This window comes from Columba livia, chromosome Z (genome assembly GCF_036013475.1).
Source record: "Columba livia isolate bColLiv1 breed racing homer chromosome Z, bColLiv1.pat.W.v2, whole genome shotgun sequence".
Classification (NCBI taxonomy): Eukaryota; Metazoa; Chordata; class Aves; order Columbiformes; family Columbidae; genus Columba; species Columba livia.
This window is the reverse complement of record NC_088642.1, coordinates 32,901,338-32,923,598: the sequence shown is the minus strand read 5'-3', so window position 1 is coordinate 32,923,598 and position 22,261 is coordinate 32,901,338. Positions and strand designations below refer to the sequence as shown.

General features: G+C 37.9%; 1 protein-coding gene across 2 annotated transcripts in view; it reads left to right on the top strand.

Moving 5' to 3' along the window:
• Positions 1 to 22,261, top strand: part of SRFBP1 (serum response factor binding protein 1) — a 78,571-nt gene that overhangs the window by 19,158 nt on the left and 37,152 nt on the right. For both annotated transcript variants that reach the window (XM_021292582.2, XM_005506225.3), the window contains exons 2-3: positions 5,664 to 5,752; positions 6,704 to 6,776. In XM_021292582.2, the coding sequence (XP_021148257.1) occupies positions 5,664 to 5,752; positions 6,704 to 6,776 (162 nt within the window). The remainder of the gene's footprint in view (positions 1 to 5,663; positions 5,753 to 6,703; positions 6,777 to 22,261) is intronic.

The window sequence follows — 22,261 nt, the reverse complement described above, 5'->3', positions numbered from 1 at the left end:
TCCCACTTTCAGCTGTGACCTTCATGTCAGAGAAAGCCTTTTAGCCTTGAGAGCACAGAAAGAAACGGAAGCAGAAAAGCTCAGAACTACCTTTTTTTTTTCTCTTTTTTTGCAGGCATTAAGTGGTAGAAAAGACATATGAGATGTCATATTGGAAAGCAGATTTGAACATGTCTATGTAAAATTACAAAGCATGGTTTAAGAATAGTCTCTTCAAACTGTAAATTAATTTTTTGCAACTGTTTTTAGACCTTGAAGATGATCTTCATGTAGGAGAGACTTTACCATGTTGGGGAGAGGAAGGAGGTCTCTGTTTAATGGGGGTGTGGGTGTGTGTGACATTATGGATATTTCAGAACTCTTGAGTTTTTTCACTGGATGAGGTTAGGTGCAGTGTCCTTCCTTGAGGATAACATAATTATTTGTCTTTTCTGGTTACTTGTACAAGAACTAGGACTAGACTGTGTGCTGGCATAAAGCAGAAATGGATGAAGAAACTCCAGTCTGTCTGGTGCTGGTTATTTAAGGATTTTTAATAATTTAAGTGCATTATTGAGTCAGGACCAAAATGTTTAGCACCTCATGGGCTGAAGCCCAAGCAGAACAATTGTATATACTTCAGGCTACTCAGAGGAAAAAGTCATGGCCATCTGCTTACTGGCTTTCGTGCATTTTGGATAGCCAGGGCTTACTGCATAAGTAAAGTTTTATTAACTTTGACTTCAGAAGAATTTAAGATATTCTGGGTCTTTCAGGTATTTTCATGTACATTACTAGCTTTTGTACACAGTAACATGAAATAAATACTTTCCATGTTGTAAACCTACATAGGTCTGCTAGTATTTCAATGTTTTTGAATAGAATATATTAAACAAGTCATGGGCAAAAATACATTATTGCTTTTTTTTTTTCTCTTAATCCACCAGATTAATAATTTTTGAATAATGGTTTGGTTTTGGGGTTTGTTTTTTTTTTTTTTTTTTTTTTTGGTCATGTATAGTTGATACTGCAATTCAGAGAAGACATGTACCTTTCTTGATATAAATCTTTAGTCACACTTTCCTGTATTTTTTTCTTATTGGCTGAACACTAGCTTAGTTTGGAGGCATGTTGCCTGTGCAGACATCAAAACAAGTTTCAGAAGTGGCCAAGTATAACATTTTATTCTAGTGTAGTGTTCCTTTGAGAAGTTTGCTGCTGTTGTCTTAAAAATATGTAGGCAAATACCTTTGACTGGTCATGTGAATTTGAGTCTAATGCACATTACTGTCATTTTGTCCACATTGCTTGGTGTGTTTTTTTTGCCATCACCAATATGAGGACCTTTCCATAATGATTTATGTTTTTTGGAACCTAAACCAGGTATTTTTTCTTTCTTTCTTTCTTTCATCTAAAAATACCATATGCTTCTCTTCAAGAAACTTGAAAATTTTCATAGAATGTTTTTTGCAACAGCTTAATTGTGTGAGAGGCTCTTAAAATAACTTTCTGTTCTATTACAGGTTTTGTCTTGTATGCAATAACCTATTAATTTAAAAGGGATAATATATGTGATCAGAAGCCTTTTCCAGTAAGTCCAACACTGATTCAGGCACTGACTCAGCCCATACAAGACTTTTGTTAGTTGAAATTAGGTAATTTGTAACTATAACTGAAACCTCAGTATTCAAACTATTGTCTTGCAGAAAAAAAATAGAAGGAAACTAAGAGATCAAAGTTATGATAGAACAGTCATGTATCAGTATCTTTCTTTTTATTCCCCCTCTTTGGGCATCAGAAGGGCTTGGACATGGCTGAGGACTGGGGAAAGCTTGACTGGAATACCACACAAGAGGACAAATCTGTGGGAAGGGTTATTCACCCTTCAGAGGCAGGAGCAATCTGGACTAAGATGGCAAAGCGGCTGAAGCTGTTGGTTTCTCACTTCCTCAGCTATAAATTCAGGGTTAAATATAGTTATTGTGGGGCTTTTAAACACACACTTGTTAGATGCATTATTTGCTGGAAATCACCCTCTTGGTTTGACACATACCCTCTTGTTCATTTGTACCAATGACAAGTGTACCCATCCATCCAAATCAGGGCTCTTTTTGTTGCCAGATACTGCTGCTACTAGCAGTGAGTACGGGAAGGCATAGGTTGTGCTGAAGTCAGCAATTCCTGTTGTAATCCCCCTCAGCAATGTGCACTCTATGCGTAAAGGTAAATTGCAGGACGGGGTTTCTGGTTCTTGTCTGGCAACTAATCTGCTGATCTCATACCTTACTCTTTCTCTCTTGAAACAGCAGCAGCCACTGTCTGCCTGTGGCTTGAAATGGCTTGTGTGCAGCCAGTTGGTAGAGATCATGGTTTGTGGCAAAGCCTACTGTAGGTTGCAGGCTGCTGGGGTGGTGGAAGCCTCTCATTGTGGAATACCTGCAGCCATGAAACCTTTTTGGGTTTCATCTTTGTTCAGGATTTGTAGTAATATAACTACTTATAATGTACTGTGGAAAGCACAGTGCAGAATGGATGCGATTTTTATTCCGAACCATAGCTTTTGAAACATCATGACATGCTTTCAGGCTAGTAGGTATTACTACACAGGCTTGTTTTTAAAAGTAGGTTCATTTCCCCTATAATTTATTTTAGATTGATTATTTAATAATTATATCTATTATCGATTACCTTTTCTTAATGACTTAATAGTATTAATCACGAATAAATACAGATATTTGCTAGTATGAATAAATAGTAAAGTCTTGTCTTGTAGATAATGTTTTCCTGCAGAAAAACAAAAGTCTTCAACAAAGCAAGCAGTGGTCAATTCCACTTAAAATTGCGCACATCCTGTATTTCCAGGAGTCCTAGAATTTGTTCCTGTTGGTAGAAGAAATTGTTTGCTTTTAGATGTGCCTGTGGTCATAATTATTCTATTGTGTTTACTGCCATCTCTAAGTAGATTAAAAATCCTTATTGCCTGACCCTGAATTTTACTGCAGCTTTTCTGCAGTAAAATTTTCTCTTTTTGTCTTTTCTAGTGTATTTATTAAAAATATCTTACTTATTATGTGTAAATGTTTGTTATTATTTTTCAAAATCTACTACTGGTTTTGGTAGGAGTTTTCTTGGTATTTTATTTACTCAAGAGGAAGTTGCCTATCTCTGTTAAGAAGAGAGGCGAACAGTTCAGTGAGTCCTAGGAACCACCCTGGTGGTCTAAGCCCCATTCTTTCAGGCACGCTGTAAATTTAAAGCAAAACTTTTTTGATTTCTGTCCCAAAGAGCTGGCTGCTTTCTTGAAAACTTTGTATTTCCAAGAACACAGTTGATGCGTACTGTCCCGTGTGAAAGAAGTGACTGTGGATTACATAAATTGATTCTTCTAGTCTGCCAAAGAGGGAATATCTTCCTGCATTCCTGCTGTCATATGTCTATGTAGCCTTCATGGGCTGGCAGAGGGGGAGGCTGGTTTTTGGCTCTTGTAGGCCCCAGAAACTTAGTGTGTCTGCATCAATATTTCTATTAAGAAATAAGTTACAAAATACTTTTTGAGAGAGGTTAAATATACTTTGTGTTTTGATTCACGGTAACTAGTATGTAAAGTATGAGTTATTTAAATTTGAATGTGTTTGTAGCTTGTGGATGTTTTTAATAGTTATTTAAAAAAAAAAAAATCACCCCCTTCACATTCTAAGAAAGCATACACAGTTTGCATCTGAAATGCCCAGCTCATTGAATGTACATCCAACAGATATTAAACCAGAAGATGCTTTGTTTTCTTTCTTCCATTTAGAAGATGATGTAATGTAGGGAGCTGTGATAATTCCATTCAGTATTTTATAAAACTAAATGTTAACATGCCACATGGCAAATCATAATGGTAAGGATTTCTTCCTTAGCTCATGGAGACTTGAGCAGTGCTTCTGTGTAGCAGAGACTTGGCGCAGGTGCTTTTTGGCACATCATTTCTACTGTTAACTGAAGTAGAAATGCTTGCAGGTAGACCTGTGTGCACAGTTACTTTCACTCGGGTAACCGAGGTAAGTACTGACCTTTGCAGTACAACTTTTAGAACAGGAGACAAATTTTAAGTCAGTTGTTTGTGTCTCAAAAGCCTTCTTTGCCTTTTCCCTTTTCTCTGCGCAAGTGCCAGTAATGCTGCCCTAGTATAGTTACCCTCTCCCTGTTTGGGGCACGTTCTGCTCTACTCTGCCCCGCAAGCATGGGGCTGGCAATCAGCATGTATGTCTCTCCAGAAATTGTTCTTATCTGACTGATTGAGCCTTCAGCAGAACCATTACTGAATACAGTTCAAGCCGTCACCACTTACTTTTGTCGGTAACCTAAGTACAAGCCTAACCAAGTGTGCAAAATATGTGGGGGTTTTTTGTTGTGTTTTGTGTGTTGTGTTTTGGTTTCGTTTGTATGGTGTTTTTTAATAAATATAGTTTCACCTTTATGGTTGCGGCACAGGGCATATATACCAGCCAGGCTTCCCATTGTAGGTGCAAAATGTTACTCTGTGAGCTTTGTAGACTTGTTGCTTCTCTTTTTTGGTCAAGCTTGATGCAGTACTAATATTCCTGATGGAACTGACTTGACGGTGCAAACACCATGAAGCAATCATTTTTATGTTATCTCTGAGAAATCTGAGGTAAAGAATTTCCTTGAGGAAGAGGTACCAACCTATTTTGAAACACTAGATAATTTTAAGGTAAATTTGGCATTTTGACAAGAAGATTGATTTCTGTTGTTTTAATATTTTGTGTCTTCTAAGTTTAACTGTCAAATACAAAATCTTAACAGTGATGGTTAAGACATATCTGAATAAATAAGTGGGTTTTGAGTTGTAAAAAATAAGGTCACTATCAACTCCCTTATCTCCAAAATGTGCATCACTAACAAGGCAATATCTAGGCCTAATGTTTCCCATTATGGCATTTAATAGCAAAAAGTTCCAAAGTTTTGTCTGTTTGTACCATCTGTCTAATAAAATTACAACTGTGTTTCTTTTATTTTGGGGCAAAAAATAAGACAAAAGCATCCTTGTCAGGTTTTCTTTAATACTGTCTATTTTGAAACACATTTTGGGAGCAGAGTACTGAGTAGGATAGGGAGTTGAAACACACTGTAGTGTGTTGGAAGTCACCTTCATTTTATTTTCTACAAAAATCAATACAAATATATAAAAATATTTTAATATTTCAGGTTCTGTTCTATAATAAATAATGTTTAGTTTGGGAGTCTTTCCTTATTCTTTCAGAATGTTTCACGCTGAAATGCTTTTACATATTATGTACTAATGGAAAAGTACTGATGCTGTTTTATTGGGACAAAGTAAAGGAAAAACGTGAGTCTCTTCAAGTCTGTAGCTCAGTCTGCCTCAAAGAATAATAGTAAAATATGGCTGGTTAGGAAAGTCTTGTCTTCTGTTGAGAGCTCAGACAAATTTCAGATGGTTGGTTGTTCTTCCTCTAATGTTTATGGAAGCAGTTTGATTTTAAATGAAATCTGAATTATTTTGAACTGGGATTTGGTTAGCAGGGAACTGCACTCTGTTTTCAAAAATTGTTCGTTTTGTTGAATTAATTTCTAAAATTTAAATCAATGTAATTAATATATTCTACATGGAAACTAATCAGGGAAAACAAGCTTTATAATGTCTCCTATCTTTCTGACAGGTTGTGAAGATGAGAAAAGACGTGAAGAAGGCCAGAGTCCTGACTATCCGCAGACTAACCAGACACATTGCGAAACTAAAGTTGAAAAAGTCAGTTTTAAGTATCAGTGTTCTTGTTTTTGTATTTATAAATGAGACAGTATCTTAATTGTTTTCCCAAAACCACACAAGTGGGAGAAACATATATTAAAGTTTCAGGGTCTATGATGCATAAGTTCTATTTATCTTATTTTTACATTACTTTAGATAAACTAACGATACTATAGAAAAAGCAGTTTCATAAAGCAGAATTGCAATAACATTTTTAAGCTGATACAGTATATTGGAAGCTAATGCAAATCACAGAACCTTTTACAGTACTTTTAAAAGTGTTAGACTTGATTTTTTTATGTTATTCTGCTGCTAAGTTGTGCAGCATTTTCTCACTGCAATTGTCTGCATGGTTCTATAGCAAAAAATACTGTTTAGCTTCCATAGGTACGCAGATTGTACTCGATTTTTATTGATTAGTATTGATTAATGCTTAAGTAAATAGTTAAAACAACATTTTGTATATTATGTTCTTAAAGATAATTGGCCCAAAGTAACTTATGACATGTCTTATTGGAGACTGTATAAGATACATCTGTTACTGTGTTCAAAGAGTAAGTTGAATGTGCTCTTCTCCCACAATTTTAGGAAATTGTGCAAAATTAGAAGCAAACCAAATGATCTTTTATAAATATTACAGATCTTAAAATGTAGTTATATTTGAGATATCAGTGTCTCCTACGTATCATAAATAGGGATTGTAGTTACTGTTTTCTAGTAAAGCAACATTTGTCTTTCTTATTATTTTAGTAAATCCCCAGTGTGTTTTCCTCTGTTCAGATCAGTGAAAGCATTAGATTATGTTCAATTCTTTTCTAAAATGTCCATTTAGAAACAAGTGAATGTGTTCATGCTTGCTTCTGTGATATTTTTATTTTGCTACTTAGTACGTGGGGAAATAAAATTAACAGAGTTTAGTTTTTTTTTAATGATGACAGACTTTATTTGCAGGGGTTCAGAAGACTTGAAATTAAAGAACCAAAAACGAGTTGAGAGATTAATAGAAGAAATCCATGCCATGAAGGTAACACTATGTTTAGTTATTTCAATATTAGAGGTCATTAATTTCAGTAGCAAAAAGCTTTGTCTCTTTTCTGGAACTGAATTACTGAAACTTAACTGAAATATTTCCAGAGTCAGCTTGGTCATTAGCACAGATGGAAAATTATGGATATTTGTATATTTCCATGTTTGTTTGCTGCATCTGTCAAGGTGTTAGACAACTTGAGTCTTATACTTGCCAGGCTAAACTCGAATTTGTTTAGAAATGTGTGATGCTTGTAGTTTTTACTGTAACACTTAAAGCATGGAAGCTGAAGTTCTCATGCTGCTCAGCATTATAGAAGCCATTTTTTGTCCCTGACAATGTAGTATCCTCCTTGTCAGGCCTCTTAGTTTCAAGTATGATGCAACTTGTATTTTACTTTCAACTTCAAAGTTCTGGGGTAGTTTGAAGTTTTAGCTGCAAGGGAATGGTAACGCTTCAGTCAGACCTGTTGTTATCTTCAGCCTTGCTGTCAATTGATATAGCTTTTATATGTTATGACATATCAGCAAATGCTTCAGAAATTTTGGAACTTGATAGTGTTTTGTGCTAGTAGTATCCCAATTTTAGCCAATATTGCTTCAAATCTTGTGTGTTGAAATGAGGTACAAATTCCAGTCATAAGGCTTGAGCACTAGAGTCCTGTGTAGGCCAAGAAAATGGTTTTCACATATATCTCTTCTGTTTGTTTTCCATTGATGACTGTTGTGATTAAATCACCACTACTTTGCAGGTTTGGTTTTTTGTGTTTATTTATTTGTGGGGGGTTTTGTTAGCATTTCTGTCTTGGTTTCTTTCCTGATCCTTGTGCAGACCTTAGTCTTCAGAAAAACTGGGTACTGGAAAGGCTTCATTGACCCTTTTAGATAGATGTGCTTTGTGTGAGATTCCTCAGGTGGAATCAGGAATTTTTAGCACTGTGCTTACAAAACAAGGGTCCTCACAAATCAGTGAAGTGGAAAAGGACATGGGCAGTGGTGTACTGAATGGTAAAGCACTGGTCGTAAGCATTCTGCTTTCCTGGCTTGCCATCAGTCTTAAGCTTGGTCTTGTGATTGTGGTTTTTTGTTTGGTTTTTGGTGTGTTTTTTTGTTTGTTTTGTTTAGTGGTTTTGGGGATTTTTTTTTTTTGTTTTTGTTGTTTGTTGTTGTTCGGGTTTTTTTAATTTTTGATGACACATTTATGTGCCTGTTGGAGCATGATGAGGATTCTGGAAACATCTCTCAGTTTTTAAGAGGAAATACATCAAGTGATGAGATGTGATACATCCGATGCCCCATGTTTTACAGGGCTTCTGTGAGCCCTCCTGAGAGGGTTTCACTGCAAAACCCATTCTGCACATGACTTCTTGAGCTGTTTGCTTTGTCCACATTGTGCTTTTCCTCTCAGGATTGACTGATGCAGACATCTTAAAGGCTGCCTGTACTCAGGCTATACTGGCCAAGTACATTCAGGCTGTTTCTTCAGTTGGTGTAATGAGTGCAGGACTTGTAAGTGTTAATTTTAAGAGCGTATGTCAAGGGAGAGTAAATTTGTAATCTGGAGAGCTAAAGGCAAACAAATTTTGCTTTGAAATACTTTTCTATAGAGAAAGGAGTCTTCAGAGTGGGCAGCTGAGAAAGAGGAAAAGCTCTGACACTTCTTAGGCAGATAGCTAGTAAATGTGTTCAGTTATCTCAAATGGTGCTGTAAATGGTCTTTATTGTTAGAAAAAGTGCACCTTTATATTAATAAATTTTTTATAGCAAAAAGGTTTGTTCTCTTGAAATTTTTTAGTCTTTAAAAATGAATAAATAGACACTTACTAGCTTTACAGGATATTTGTTTCTTAGACAAAATAAAATTTCCTGTTTCTTATGAATCACAGCCTAAAAGACACTAGTTGTTTACATATTTTTCCATACTGTTGATTTCTAGACTAAGAGCTTTTTAGAGTTGGTGTAGAAATATTCCTCATTTAGCATGGAACAGCAACAAGACAACTTTCACAGAAATCACTGATATTATCTGAGATAGTCAGAGACTTTATGTTGGTGAAACAGCACTCCCAGCAACCTTTTGTCTGAAGTTTTTCATCATAGGGTTTCATAAAGAACTCTTTGCATAACCTAAATGGATATTTTTGAATTTTTAGGAAAGAATGGACAGAGTAGAAATTGTCAATAAGGTAAATTGGAAAGCAGTCTACCAAGTTGCACCTTAGAGCAGGCTTGTATTATCCGGACTTTCCTAGCAGTTTCAGTGTGTAGATCTGCAAACACTTGTCAGAGGAGGTGCACATCCTTTCAGAACTGATAGACTGTGTGCAGAATATAGGAATTGGTCATTTTCCATATAACATGCAGAAGTAGTCCATAAACCTCTACTTAAGTGTGTTATGTGAGAAGAAACGTCTGCCTTCTCCTTTACTGAATATTTAGGCTTGAGAAGTATACCAAGCTGCAAAGAGTTCGTTTAAAAAGACAACAAAACCCAAAAATATTTACACCAGCCGAAGTGGCTGGGAACTAGAAACTGCATGTTACACCAAAGTCTGACAGCTTGTTTAGTTTCAGATTAAAAGATTTGTTGAGATGGCTACTTAAAACTTCTAAACATTCTTTATTTGTTGGACAAAACATGAAGGGTTGATATAGCTTGAAGAAAATACAAATTTGGAAGAAATGAAAATAGTAGAATTTTTTCCAAGTTTTTCACAGTTGCCAAAGACAGCACACCTCTTTCTAGATATTCATTTTTATTCCGTCAGTCGAGAACAGACCCAGACCACCTTTCTGCAATCACGTGTCCATAAAATAAAAGCCTTCTGGGGACTGCTGGTGTTAACAGGTTTTTTGGGAAGGACTTCATATATCCTGATGACCTCAGGCATAAGGGGATTCCACTTCACAGGGAACTTGTTTCAAGATTAGAAAGAACTGAAATTCTGGGACTGCCACAGTTGTCTGTTTTACTGCCGTTTTTATTTCCATGGCTTAAGTTTCTTTTACTCGGAAAAAAAATCTGGGGGCTTGAAATCTCAGTAAGGAAGAATTCCTCGCCATCTTCAGAACTACATTTCTGCATTCAGCTGCCTCTAAACCCACAAGCCTTTTGTATTAGCTCATTTACTTTGGGAGTCTGTTGCTTGGTCAGCACTGTGTTTCAGTATGGCTGCAGCCACTTCATGGAACAACTGTTTTCTTTCATCCAGACTGTAATAACAACAACAACAAATCAGTTGTCTGACTGTGCATCTGTTGTTAAGGGGCTGGCTGCCTGCAGCTCAGCAGGACTTACAAGAGCTGCTGTCCTTCTGAATAACACAAATGTAGGCTTTCAGTTACAAGATCTTAACTTCTCTTTCTAGAGTGTATCTTTACTAATTACTATCTGATATTACAGGAAGGAGAAAATGCTTGCTATTATTTGATAACACTGGTCTTGTCACTAACTTGTGAGGATACTCTTTTACTGTCTTCAGGTAGACTCTAAACAGGCACTGTAAATTTCACCGTAAATATACTGTTTCCAAGGAGTAGGACATAATTAGATGCTCAGCTTTCAAGTTAAATACTGTGTCTGTGTCTACTTTTTTATATCCTGTAGACACTTGCACACGCAGAGTTCTGCATATATCGAAAACCTGAGAAGGGTTGTTGATGGGCTGTATTAAGCTTTTTGTTATTTTGCAGATAGCCTGTATGGTGTGTTCTTGATGTTTTCATTGGTAAAACTGGAGATTAAAATTAACTTAATTGACAAATACAATTGATAGTGTCTCAAACACAACAATCAGAAGTAAACACTGTGGGAAATAAGAGCAGTTAAAAATTCCAATTACGTGGATGCAGGAACTGGATTGATTATTTGCAGGAATTCTCCAAGCTGTTGGAATAGTACACTGCTTTTGAGTTCATCAGATTTTTGTTTCACCAAAACTGTATAAAATATTTATTTAACGACTAATGAAAGATGAAAGGAAAAAAAAAAAATATGACCCTTTTAGTCCTTCCACTATGTTGTTACTTTTTTTAAAAACATAAATTTTTGTATACTCATAGAATTTTCTTCTTTTACGGGTTTATCAAGCTTGATGATACTGTCAAAATAAATGAATTACCCATTGTAGAGTACTTTCTAACCTATTTAAGAAGCTATGATTTTTTTAAAGTTTATTTACAGGAAAAAAATAAATGGTTGTCTAGTAATTTCTTAGCAACTTATAGCTTATCTTGAATTGTCTAAATTTCTTAGCAGAAAGTAAGTCTTAATACAACTTTATGTAGTTGCTTTACTGTGTATTTAGGAGTAGTTTTTGCTTTTACCTTACAACGAAAACCTTGTTATTATGACAGGTGTTGCTATAGGAATGTCGTGTTTGGAGGATGCACATTAATGAGATACAGAAGGAAGCCTTTTTACAGTGCTTGAAGTGAAAATGTCTTCCAGTTGTTGAGAATGAGCAGCAGTTGCTTACAACCATTGTTACATGGCTTGGAAAGATACTTTCTCTGTCCTGAAAATAATCACTGGAAAAATAGTTGCACTAAAAACACAGTATTTATTGAAGAATAATGACTTTAGTACAAGAGAGATCAGAAAAAATAATTCTTTACTCTATTTTCTCTCAACTTTATAGTTTAGCAAGATATGAGCAGAAGTATGAACTCCAGTATTACTGTCAAGCTTTTAAAAGCCAAATCCTTTTGTAAAGGTAGAGCTTCAGTCTGAAGGATGTTTTTACAGTCTTTGCCCTTGGAACAAAAATCATCCCATTTCATGAAAGTAATACTGATATCAGTGAGAACTTATTTTCTCAGGACTGGGAAACTTATGATTTTAGAGTAGGTCAGCCTAAGGAGTGTGATAGATCTTTCTTTTAGTATGGTCCTTTTCCATGGAATTTTTTCAAAAAGCCTTTATCATTTTCTTCTAACAGTGGTGGTTCCTTTTTTGGTTAATGCTTTCATCTTTTGTACCCTCAGTTTCAGTTAACATCTCACTGTAGAATTACCTTAAGTAAGAGTGAGGACTAATGCACTTTTTGCAGTTTTGCTTTTTCTGACTCTTAGTGTATGTTTCCAACAACAGTCTTACATATTTTCTTCCATGATAGATAGCAGACCTCCATATTACCGATAGCATGTTTAACCTTTGAAGGTCTTTGAACAAGTAATGGGGAAGCTCTTAAACTGTAGTGTAATCAGCTTAGGAAGGGTCCTTGATGCTTCTCAACCAAAGACAAAGTCAGGGGTGGTCCAGCTCTCACGATGGTGTAGGTCAGGTGCCACTTTCAGACCGTTTCAGGGAAGGAAGAAGGGGTAGAACTTGAAGTCATTCAGCCCTCCTTCAACAAAGCAGTGCAGATTCTTGCTGTGGGAAGTGTTTGACTTTTTATTGATGCATGATGCATTTCTCTGCAATAGTGCAGGAAACTTGGTGCTTTGAGTGGTGGATAGATCTGTGTGTGCGTTACTCAGGAGAACGTGCAGGAAGTCAGTCTCTTTTAAAAAACACTGAATTTCATTGCTTGCATTCTCAATGGCACGTTCTACTTTTTCAATGGTATTACATGGCTCTTCTAGGTACTGTATGCCCTAGTAAGGCAGATGATTTTTGTCATAAAAACTCTGTAAATTCCCTTAATCCACATCTCAGATTATGTCAGGGCTGAAGTAGAAAGCTCTTCCAAGTAGAAAACACAATGTAAAGAGCACCTAATGTAACACAGAAGAAGATGGCATGGATAAACAGTGTGTTCCTGAGCCCAAATGAGAAAAGGAGGTCCACCAAAGGTGGAAGCAAGAACAGACTACCTGGGAGGAATGTAGAGACACTACCTGAATGCACACAGTGTTAAAACATAGAAAACTCAGATGGATTTCCAACTAGTGGGGAATGTGAAGGTCTGCAGGAATCGCTTCTATAAGTACACTGGGAGTGAGTGTGGCAGAATGCAATCCCCCTCTCTCCCCCTCCCTCCTTCGATATGGAAGGAGTAGACACAACTCCTCCTCTCTCTGCTGTTTGAGGCTAACAGCTTCTTTTGTTTGGCCCCAGAACACCCTGGCCAGGACAGTTAGGAGAAGGGAGTGCCGAGCCGCCAGGGAGCCGCTGGGCGCCAAAGGCTAGTGTGGGGGATGTTTGGAGGCTTCAGGGGCACCCCGCAGCCAGGGTGGGGGTACAAAGAAGCTTCTGGAATGCCCACAGTCAGATCTGATCAGCCAATAAAAAACAGGACTCTCGTCGAGATGTGCCGTTTAACGCACTATCTCTTGGAGTTACGAGCTTAGCCGCTGCTGCACCGGCAGGAGCCACGGCCCCAACTTCCCTGGATCTGAGAATCCACTTGCCTTGCCACCACGTGTGTAAGTAAAATTAACCCTTGCAGGATTGCGAGTGTATTTATACTTTCCATGCACATTTACACGTGTATTTTCCGTGCTCAACACGAGCACGTGTATAAGTTAATCCTTGCAGAATCGCGAGTATATTTTCCTCCCGTGCTTCCAATAAGCACGTGTAATATTCCATGTACATTTGCATATCTATCTCTCCTCGCTGGATTGTGGGTGTACTATAAATTTACCCTCGCAGTATCGCAAGTGTACACTTCCCGTACTCAATACGATTACGTGTATCTCTTTAAAATAATCCCACACCGTATCAGGCAAATGTGTACTCTTCCCAGACTCAGGGTTGGCTCCGGCATTATTTTTGGTGTAGCCATGTGTATGGACACTGTGGACCTCCTGTTGTATTAGTTGCTGCCCCTTAATAATTTTCCTCAACTGATATCCGAACCTGTATTTAAGTCACTTTTGGAGTGCTACAACCCTGTTTCTCACCAGTTTACCCTCTTGTCCCTTAAACTAACCTTGGGGTGCCTCTGTGACAGTGAGCTAAAGGAAAATAAAGGGTCCACTGCTCAGTCACACGATATGGAAAAGGGTGAGGTATTCAGTGCTTTCTTTTTTTTTCCCATCTTGCTTTTTACTGGTCAGTTCTGCCCTTTGGCTTCTTAGCTTCCAGAACCTGCAACCAGAGTCTGGGGGACTGAAGTGTTATCCACAGCAGAAAATTATGCCATTAAGGAATGCATAAGTCACTTGAGCATATACAAGTCCAGGGGCCCAGATGTGTTGAACTGTGGAATGCAGAAGGAGCTGACTGATGTAATGATGAGGCTGCTTTCATGGGTGTTAAAAGGTCATAATAATTGGAAAAGGTTACTGATATTTGGAAAGTGGCAAACATTGTGGTTAACTTGAAGAAGGAAGATCTGAAGAAATACAGCCTGGTCAGTCTCAACTTAGTCTCTTAGAAGGCTGTGGATGCGAGTCTTTCTGGAAGCTAATTCCAGGAACAGGAAGGACAGTAAAATGACTGTTAGTAGCCAACATGGATTTACCGAGGGTGACTTGTGCCTAACTGACCTGATAATGGTCTGTGATGAGATCACTGTATGGACAACAAAGAAGCAGTGTATGTCATATACCTTGACTTTAGCAAAATCTGTGACATAATACTCTATAATCATATACCCAAACTAGGGCTAGGAAGACAATGATGGCAAATTTGCCCTTTATGTGAGAGGGCATCAGGAATTGGGACGGATAATAAACCAGATAAGAGCATAAGGGTCAGCATTACCAGACAGACCAACATAGGCAACATTATTGTAACAATGTGACACACATGGAATGATCAGAAACAGATAACAGAATCATAATCTTTGAGATTGGAAAAGCCCTGTAGGATCATCAAGTCAACTGGAAACCTAACACTACTGAGCCCACCTCTAAACTGTGTCCCTAAGTACCACATTTACTTGACTTCTAGACATCTTCAGGGATGGTGACTCAACCATTTCCTTGGGCAACTTGTTCCAATGCCTGACAACCTTTTCCATGAAGAAACTTTTCCTAATATCCAATCTAAACCACCTTTGCTGCAACCTGATGTCATTTACTCTTGCCTATCACTTGTTATTTGGGAGAAGGGATGGAAATTCACCTCACTACAACCTCCTTTCAGGTAATTGCAGACAGTGATAAGGTCTCCCCTCAGCCTCCTTTTCTCCAGGCTAGGTGGCCCCAGTTCCCTCAGCCACTTCTCATCAGACTTGTGCTCCAGGCTCCTGACCAGCTTCATTGCCTTTTCTCTGAACTCTCTCCAGCACCTTAGTGTCTTTTGTGTACTGAGGGACCCAAAACTGAACATGGGATGTGAGTTGAGGCCTCACTAGTTCTGAGTATGGGGAGTGATCACTTCCTTACTAGTGCCGGCCACACTATTTCTGATACAAAGGTGGAGACCCTCCTTCCAGATCACCCACCTGATCTCATCTGCAGCGGACAACTTTTCAATGTTACACAGCTCCCAGCAGGCAAAGGCTGCCCATGACACTGGGTGCACGCCCTGCGATGCAGTTCAAAGCACCATAGCAGTCTCCTCTCTTGGGGTGCCGTGTACCCACAAGGCCCGGCCATGGTTAGTATCTGATTTCCCCCGTGCTCCCCACCAGCACCCACAGTGCTGGAGCTCTGCCATCAGTGTCCTGCCTGCCTCCTCCTGCCCTCACCTCCCATTACACCCAGGACACCTCGTGCTCCATCCAGACCAGGGACTCACCCCAGCCCCTCAAAGGGGACGAGAGAAGACCCTGCACCAGCTTGGCTGGGCAGAAAGACCTCCTCACACCTCCCCCACCCCACCCCAAGGAGGTGGAAGATGCATCTCCTAATCTCTGGGCCAGCATGAAAAAAGGAGGTGGGCGGATGGCCCTACACCCATTAGCTCCCATCTGGCCAGTTTCCACATTGTGTGTGAGGAGGCTTTGAAGGAGGACAGTGGAAGAGAGAGTGGGGAAAAATCCAAAAGTGAAAGGGGCAGAGGCAAAGGGGCGTCTCTGGGGCCTGCCCCTGCTAAGTTTTCAAGGTGAAAGTACTGGGTGCATGAAGGGTAGTGTGATTGCACACAGTGTCCCCCGCCAGCAGTGACACCAGTGCTGGCTTGAGCCTCCCCACCCCAGCCCAACTTTCTCCACCACCACCCGTTGGCCACGTGGAGTGTCCCTGGGGCATAGGTGAGGCCTTCTTCAGACAAGTTAAAGGAACCTCGTGTCCACAGCCTCTTGCAGACTTGAATTGCCCCACTCTCTGCTGCAGAGATATGAACTGCAGCTGTCAAGCAATCCAGGAGATTTTTGGTGAATGCTGATAGCAACTTTCTAGCATAGATGATTGACAAGCCAACGGTAGAAGATGCTCTGCGAGACCTGGTATATACAAAGAAGGAGGAACTGGTCAGCAAGATGAAGGTCAAGGGCACTGTTGCTAACAGTGACCCCAAGCTGGTGGAATTTGGAATCCTAAGAAAAAGAAACAAAAAAGGAGGAATATTCTGCAGGAATTTCAGCAGGCAAAGGAAGACCAGGGAAAATGTGAGCCCACTGATGAGTGGACATGAGATTTCAGATGAAGTACATTCAAAAGGCCACTGTAATCAATCATTGTCCATTGCAGTCTTTAGTGCAGGTAAGAGGAGCCTCCAGGAGTACTGGATCCCTGGAACTGGTGGGAAAGTCCAGATCAAGGAAGATCAACCCTTGGAGGAGGAGGGTCAGGTTAGGGAACAGTTCAACAAAGTGGACATACACAAGTCCATGGGACCTGCTGGAGTGGACCCTTAGTTGATGAGGAAGCTGGCCATTGTCACCAGTCAGTCATTTTTAAAAGGTCCTGGCAAAGCCAACTGAGGGGACATTGCAGGGAGATTCCTGACAGCTGAGAAGAAGCAAATTTCACTCCTATCTTCAGGAAAGGTATGAAGGTAAATTGGGGTACTGCAGGCCAGGCAGCCTTTCCTCAATGGCTGAGGGGATGAATGGAGCACATAATCCTGTAGACCATTTATAAAAATATAAAGGGCAAGCAGCTGATTGAGTGTAGTCAGCAGGGTTACAGTGGGGAAATCACAGTTGACTAACCTCATAGCCTTCTACGGTGAGGTGACTAGTTTGATGGGCTACATGAACAGTGGTTGTTTCTGCTTCAGTAAAGCTTGTGACACCCTATCCCATGGCATGCTCATTGAAAAACTGAAGAAGCAAGGACTATATAAAGGGAAAGTGAAGTGGATCAAAACTTTCTGGAGTGCTGAGCAAAAAGGATTTTTATGGCAGCATGAAGACCACGTAAGTGGGGGCCAGTGGTATACTACAGAGTTCAATACTGTGGTCAGTGTCAGCAGAAGGATGTTACTTCTAAATAGAATTTAGTTTGTGGAAAGTTAGCTTACATCTTTCTACCAATATGTACGTGTGCTTGCCCTTAGAAGTGAATGTTGACAACATTTTTATCAAATTAGAAATGTTTTGTTCTCCATAACTGAGGTGGAATACAAGTATGCAGAAGAAGTGATAAGCTGAATGAATGTTTGTTGGTTTGGCTTTCTCAGTGTTCATGATATCGGAGGCTTGGATCATGATATTCTTGATTAATAATATTGAGGGAGGAATGCCTTGTCAGGAGACTACATGATTGTGTCTCCTCAGTATACCTACTTCCCTAGGATATTCCTACCTAGCACCTTTCTCTACATGATTCTTAAAATAGGCAGGTTGGTGTACCCACCAACTGAGTTCTATTCTTAATCTACATAGCATTTTATATTATTTCCACCGATACATTTCTTCCATTCATGTTTATGCTAAAATGGGAAACCTCATATTTAATGTAAGTGCTTTCCCAAGTCATTCTCCTGTTTGGTCCTCCTGCAAGGTCAAAATATCTTAACTGAGGAAGCTTAATCATCTTAGCATGAGAAAGCTGCAGAATATGATGCAATTTGTTTTTTAGATACCAAGCATGAAAGAATAGTTAGAAGGAAATATTTCGTTTCAGAGTTTTGTTCTGGAATGAGAAAACAAGTGACAGACATTCCTACTGTTTTATTTTGTTATGATAACAGAAGCAAAGATTTTTTTTTTTAAACACCAAATACTGCTTTGGATTGCATAAAAAGATGGGCTGCATTTCTTAAATGTAAAAGTCAATGAAAATACCACCAGCTTCATTTTTCAAGATTTCATAGTTGACAAGATACTTAAATAAAAGCAGTTATAATGTCCTTTTTTAATGTACTAGACTGTTAGTTACAAAGTGAAAACAGATCACAAAGACAGCTTTTTGTTGGATTTGACACAACTAAAAGGAAATATTAAAGTAGGTTCTGAGTAAAGTTTGTCAACTGTCTTAAAAATGTGGTTGCAGATGAAGCTTTTTCCTCTTGAGTCTTGCGTAAGGATTTTACTAGCCTTTTTTTGTTTTTGTAGGGATGCAAAATATCTGTTTTCACTTTTTTTAAAAAATATGGCTTGCCAGTGAGACTCCATGTCCTTTCTGAATTCTCTATCAGTTCTTTTGTAGTTGATTTTAGTAAAGAGGCAACCTTTGTAGTAGCACCAAAAAAAAAAAAAAAATGCAACACATATGCCATTTTTTTTTAAACTGAGCAGTGACAGCACATCAAAACACGTAGTGTTGTTATTTATTATTCAAAATAATGACAGAAGTGTCAGCGTGTTTCTGTGCTCATTTTGAAAATATTTATGTGAATTCCAAACGGATATTTTGTTGTTGTTGTTGATTTCAATTTAGTGCATCAGCTTGGATGTCTTTGCTAATCTTCTCTATAATTCGTCTGAACCTAAGATAGAAAAAACTGTTTCTGTAAGCACTGCATACCTTTTCAGTTTTGCCATCTCATGCTGAAGTGTACTAATTGTTACCATGTAAGATGGTCCTTGTGAGATCTCTGAGCCAGTTCTAGTTAATTTCTTGCTGTATACTAGATGGTCTTTGTACTTAGTTTATTCTGGAGAAGCTAAGAAAAATACCTCCAGTAAACAGTGAATGTAGTTAATATGGCAGATGAAAATTACACTGTCTCAAAATCCTTAACCAAATGTTAGGTCTTTTGTTCTTCACAGCTGTAAAATAATTTTTTTTTTTTGTATAACGTAGTAAAGGTTTTATTCTTTCTTCTTCTAACTGGAGGGTTTGAAAGAGGGAGGAAAAAATAAATTGGAGACCTACTGTAAATATCTTGATAGTCACTTGGAAACTAATGAATTCAGAATGGTGACTGCAGCTGCTATGACTCCTTACTCCAGCTGATGCTTTTTTGTGTAAAATAGTGTTTCCCCCATGATTGCCTCTTGCTTACAAAAAAAAAAAAAATATATATATATATATATATGTATGTAAAGTCTGTTCTGGGAATGTAATACTAATATAAGTATAACTTCAGTGCTGGACAGACTTATTGGCACATTTATTAAATAATGGATTTAGTGAACATGTGAGTGAATAGGTTGAGGCAGAATAATTACACCTTTAGGAGACGAAAGTTATGCCTCACTAATCAGTGGGAGGTCTTTGAAATACATACAGTGGATGTTGCTGATTGAGGCTGTATATTGTTTTAAATTTCAAAAAAGCCATTCCAGCTTTCACCAAAGATTCTGGGTTTTTGTGGGGTTTTTGTTTGTTTTGGTTTTGTTTTAAATTTGTTCATGGATATTAATTCTTTTGGTCACAGAGTTATACACTGTAAGTGGAAGAAAGGAATAGATTGTTAGCTTTCATAGTGTTGGAAAGTTAACAGTGGAGTTCTGCTGGGATCAGTGCTGGAAATTATTCAGAAAAAGAGTGTGAATGATGGAGCTTGGTGATCTAAAATTTCAGGATAGCGAAGATGCTAACACTAAAACACTGTGAAATAATATTACAAAACTGACTAGCTGAGTAATGAAATGACCAAAGAAATTCAGTAATGATAAATACAAAGTAATTCATGGGGTAGTGGTGAGAATTACGTTTTGAATAGTTAACTTTCATTGGATCAAAATAGACTTTTACCAGTGAGGAGGTGGATATTGAAGTTACCATAGATACCTGTATGAAAATCCGATATTGCTGTCTTCAGACAGAAGACACTATGTTCCTATTTGAATCAATTGTTTTATCATAAGTCTTCTTGGTGTGTTTAAAAAAAAAAAAACAAACAACCACCTACCCACTAAAAGTATAAAGAGAAGTGAAAAGGATGATCAGAGATATGGCATAGCATCTACTAAAGATGTAACAAAATTAGAATGATAGAAGGTGATCTACTGATGTTGGAGATTTACACAATTCACATATTTGTGCTGGGTAGTTCTTTTGCACTTTGTATGCCTATATTTTGCTTAGGAACTTTTAGCAGCCAATTTTGAAATCTTCAGGTACTGAAAAAATTGTATTTTTTGTGCTTTATTACCAGATGTCTTCTTTCCGCCTTTACCCCTTACCTTGAGCAACTGAGATAAGAGGTTTGTCGTGCACAAGTTTCAAGATCTCTAGGAAAGGACAAAAAGTAATTCATTTTCTTCCCCATGGTACTTTAAGAAAAGGCTGCAGGAGGAGTGCTTTTCCTTGGATGTAGTGCACACTGGGAAAGGGAACGGAAAAAGGAAATTCTTTCTCCATTGTATCTAATCTTTGAACTCTTCTATGCCCTCTAGAAGCAGACAGACTGTGTATGTAGCTCTGTGTATTCACACTCTTCTACCTCTTTCTGCATCTCTCCAGGTTCTTCTGTCTTCATTATTCATTTCTGTATCCATATCTATGTCAAACCAGAATCTAGTGAGTGGGGATGAATAGCTGAATTGCACCCATTTTTCAGTCGCTGTCTTCATTGGGAACGTTTTGAGAATATAGCACATCCTTTCCCTGGCTGTTTTGGTGACTGATTATCTTGCTGGCTCAGGCTCCTGCTGGGAGAAGAAGCTAAACTAAGAACGAGGTGGCTAGTTGTGCATAGCGTCCCCTTCTGTCAGGTAACACTGTTTTTCTTTAATTTTTATGAAAACAGTTCATCTGGCAACCAGCACTACTGGCAGCGTTTGTGAATACCAGGGATAGTAATTCAAAACCGAAGACAGTTCCAGCCAGCCCAGGACTGCTTAGAAATATGTTAACCCTGAAATTGCATGTGGTTGTTATTTTAATATTAGAAAAGCAGCATGGAACAAATTGCCAGTACAGAGTGAAATTACAGATTGTACTGGTCTAAGTGAACACTGACATTCAGAACTAAAAGAAGTTTGAAGAAAAAAGAATATTTGGATAATTTTGGCATAATCATGCTTGCTGTAAGGAATAATCCAGAGTTTGTTTTTTCCTTTTTTGTGACTTTTCTTTTGAATGTGTGTAATTCTAGTTTACTTTCATAATACCTTCTTACTTCTGCATTTATTTTTTTTTTTTTATTCTATGGGAAAAACAGTCACTGTTGCTTCCTGAATGTGATGGGGCTACTGATTCAGATGGGTACCTCCAACATTAAGCAATTCATTTAATCTAATTGACCAAATAAAGTGCCAAGTTCACAGTGTTCATCTCAGTGAACTGATGTAATTGCTGGCATTTAACTTGCATACCTCTTGAAATATTAAATTAGTTTATAAACGTGGCAGAAAAGAGCAGCCTATACTTGCCAAATAAAGTCTGGGTACAGCATCTTAAGCTAGTTATGTTAACTCTTGTTTTAGGGAATTGTTTTTTCGTTTTATTATGTTCTTAAATGCCATGGATAAGTGGTCTTTGCCTCAGCTGCATGCTCTACTTTTAAGAGAACTTGTACAGCATAGCAAAATAAAGATGTTTAACTAGAAGAAGGTAACCATTTGGACAAAAATATGTATTTATAGGAATATTGTGTAGTTTTGTTTGATAAGTGTTTTAATAACTGTGATTTTCCAGAGAACTATAAAACCAGAAAATTACAAAATCTTGTAGTGTGAAACTTAGTAGATGAAAACTCACAGGTTCACACTGAATTTCACTTGGATCTAAACTGAGACAGCAATACTGTAGACGTTTAGTAATGTTTAAAATTGGTGCCAGCAAAAACCTGACACCAGTGTAGTTTACTAAAAGAACAATTGCTAGACAAGTTCCACTTGAAATACATTCTTGCATTCCCCATGATTAACTGTAATTTTGGAGTGCCTTTTTTTTAACAGGCTAGTAATAGTTAATTCCCATCAAAATCACATGCCATATATTCATCTAAAGTGAGATGGCTGTACAGCTTTCAACTTTCTGGGGTGAAGTTCTGTTGTAATAATTTAGTCTATGACTTCTTTGATTTTTGTTATTTTAAAATAAAAATGAAGTTTTACTGTTTTTTCTTAGTCCATTCTGTAGTATTACTGCCAAAGTTGTTATTAATCCAAAAAAACTGAAAAGTAACGATTTTAAGGAAGATTATTTTAAGAAGTTAATATTAAAATAAAAGGCAAGTTAAAACAACATTAAAGCTTTTGAAAATTTCATGCAATCAGCAAAGCATGCAAAGTGTTTGGAAAACACATGAAATTTTCCTTAGCATATATTTTAGGAAAATTAGCAACTGTAGAACCCTTTTAT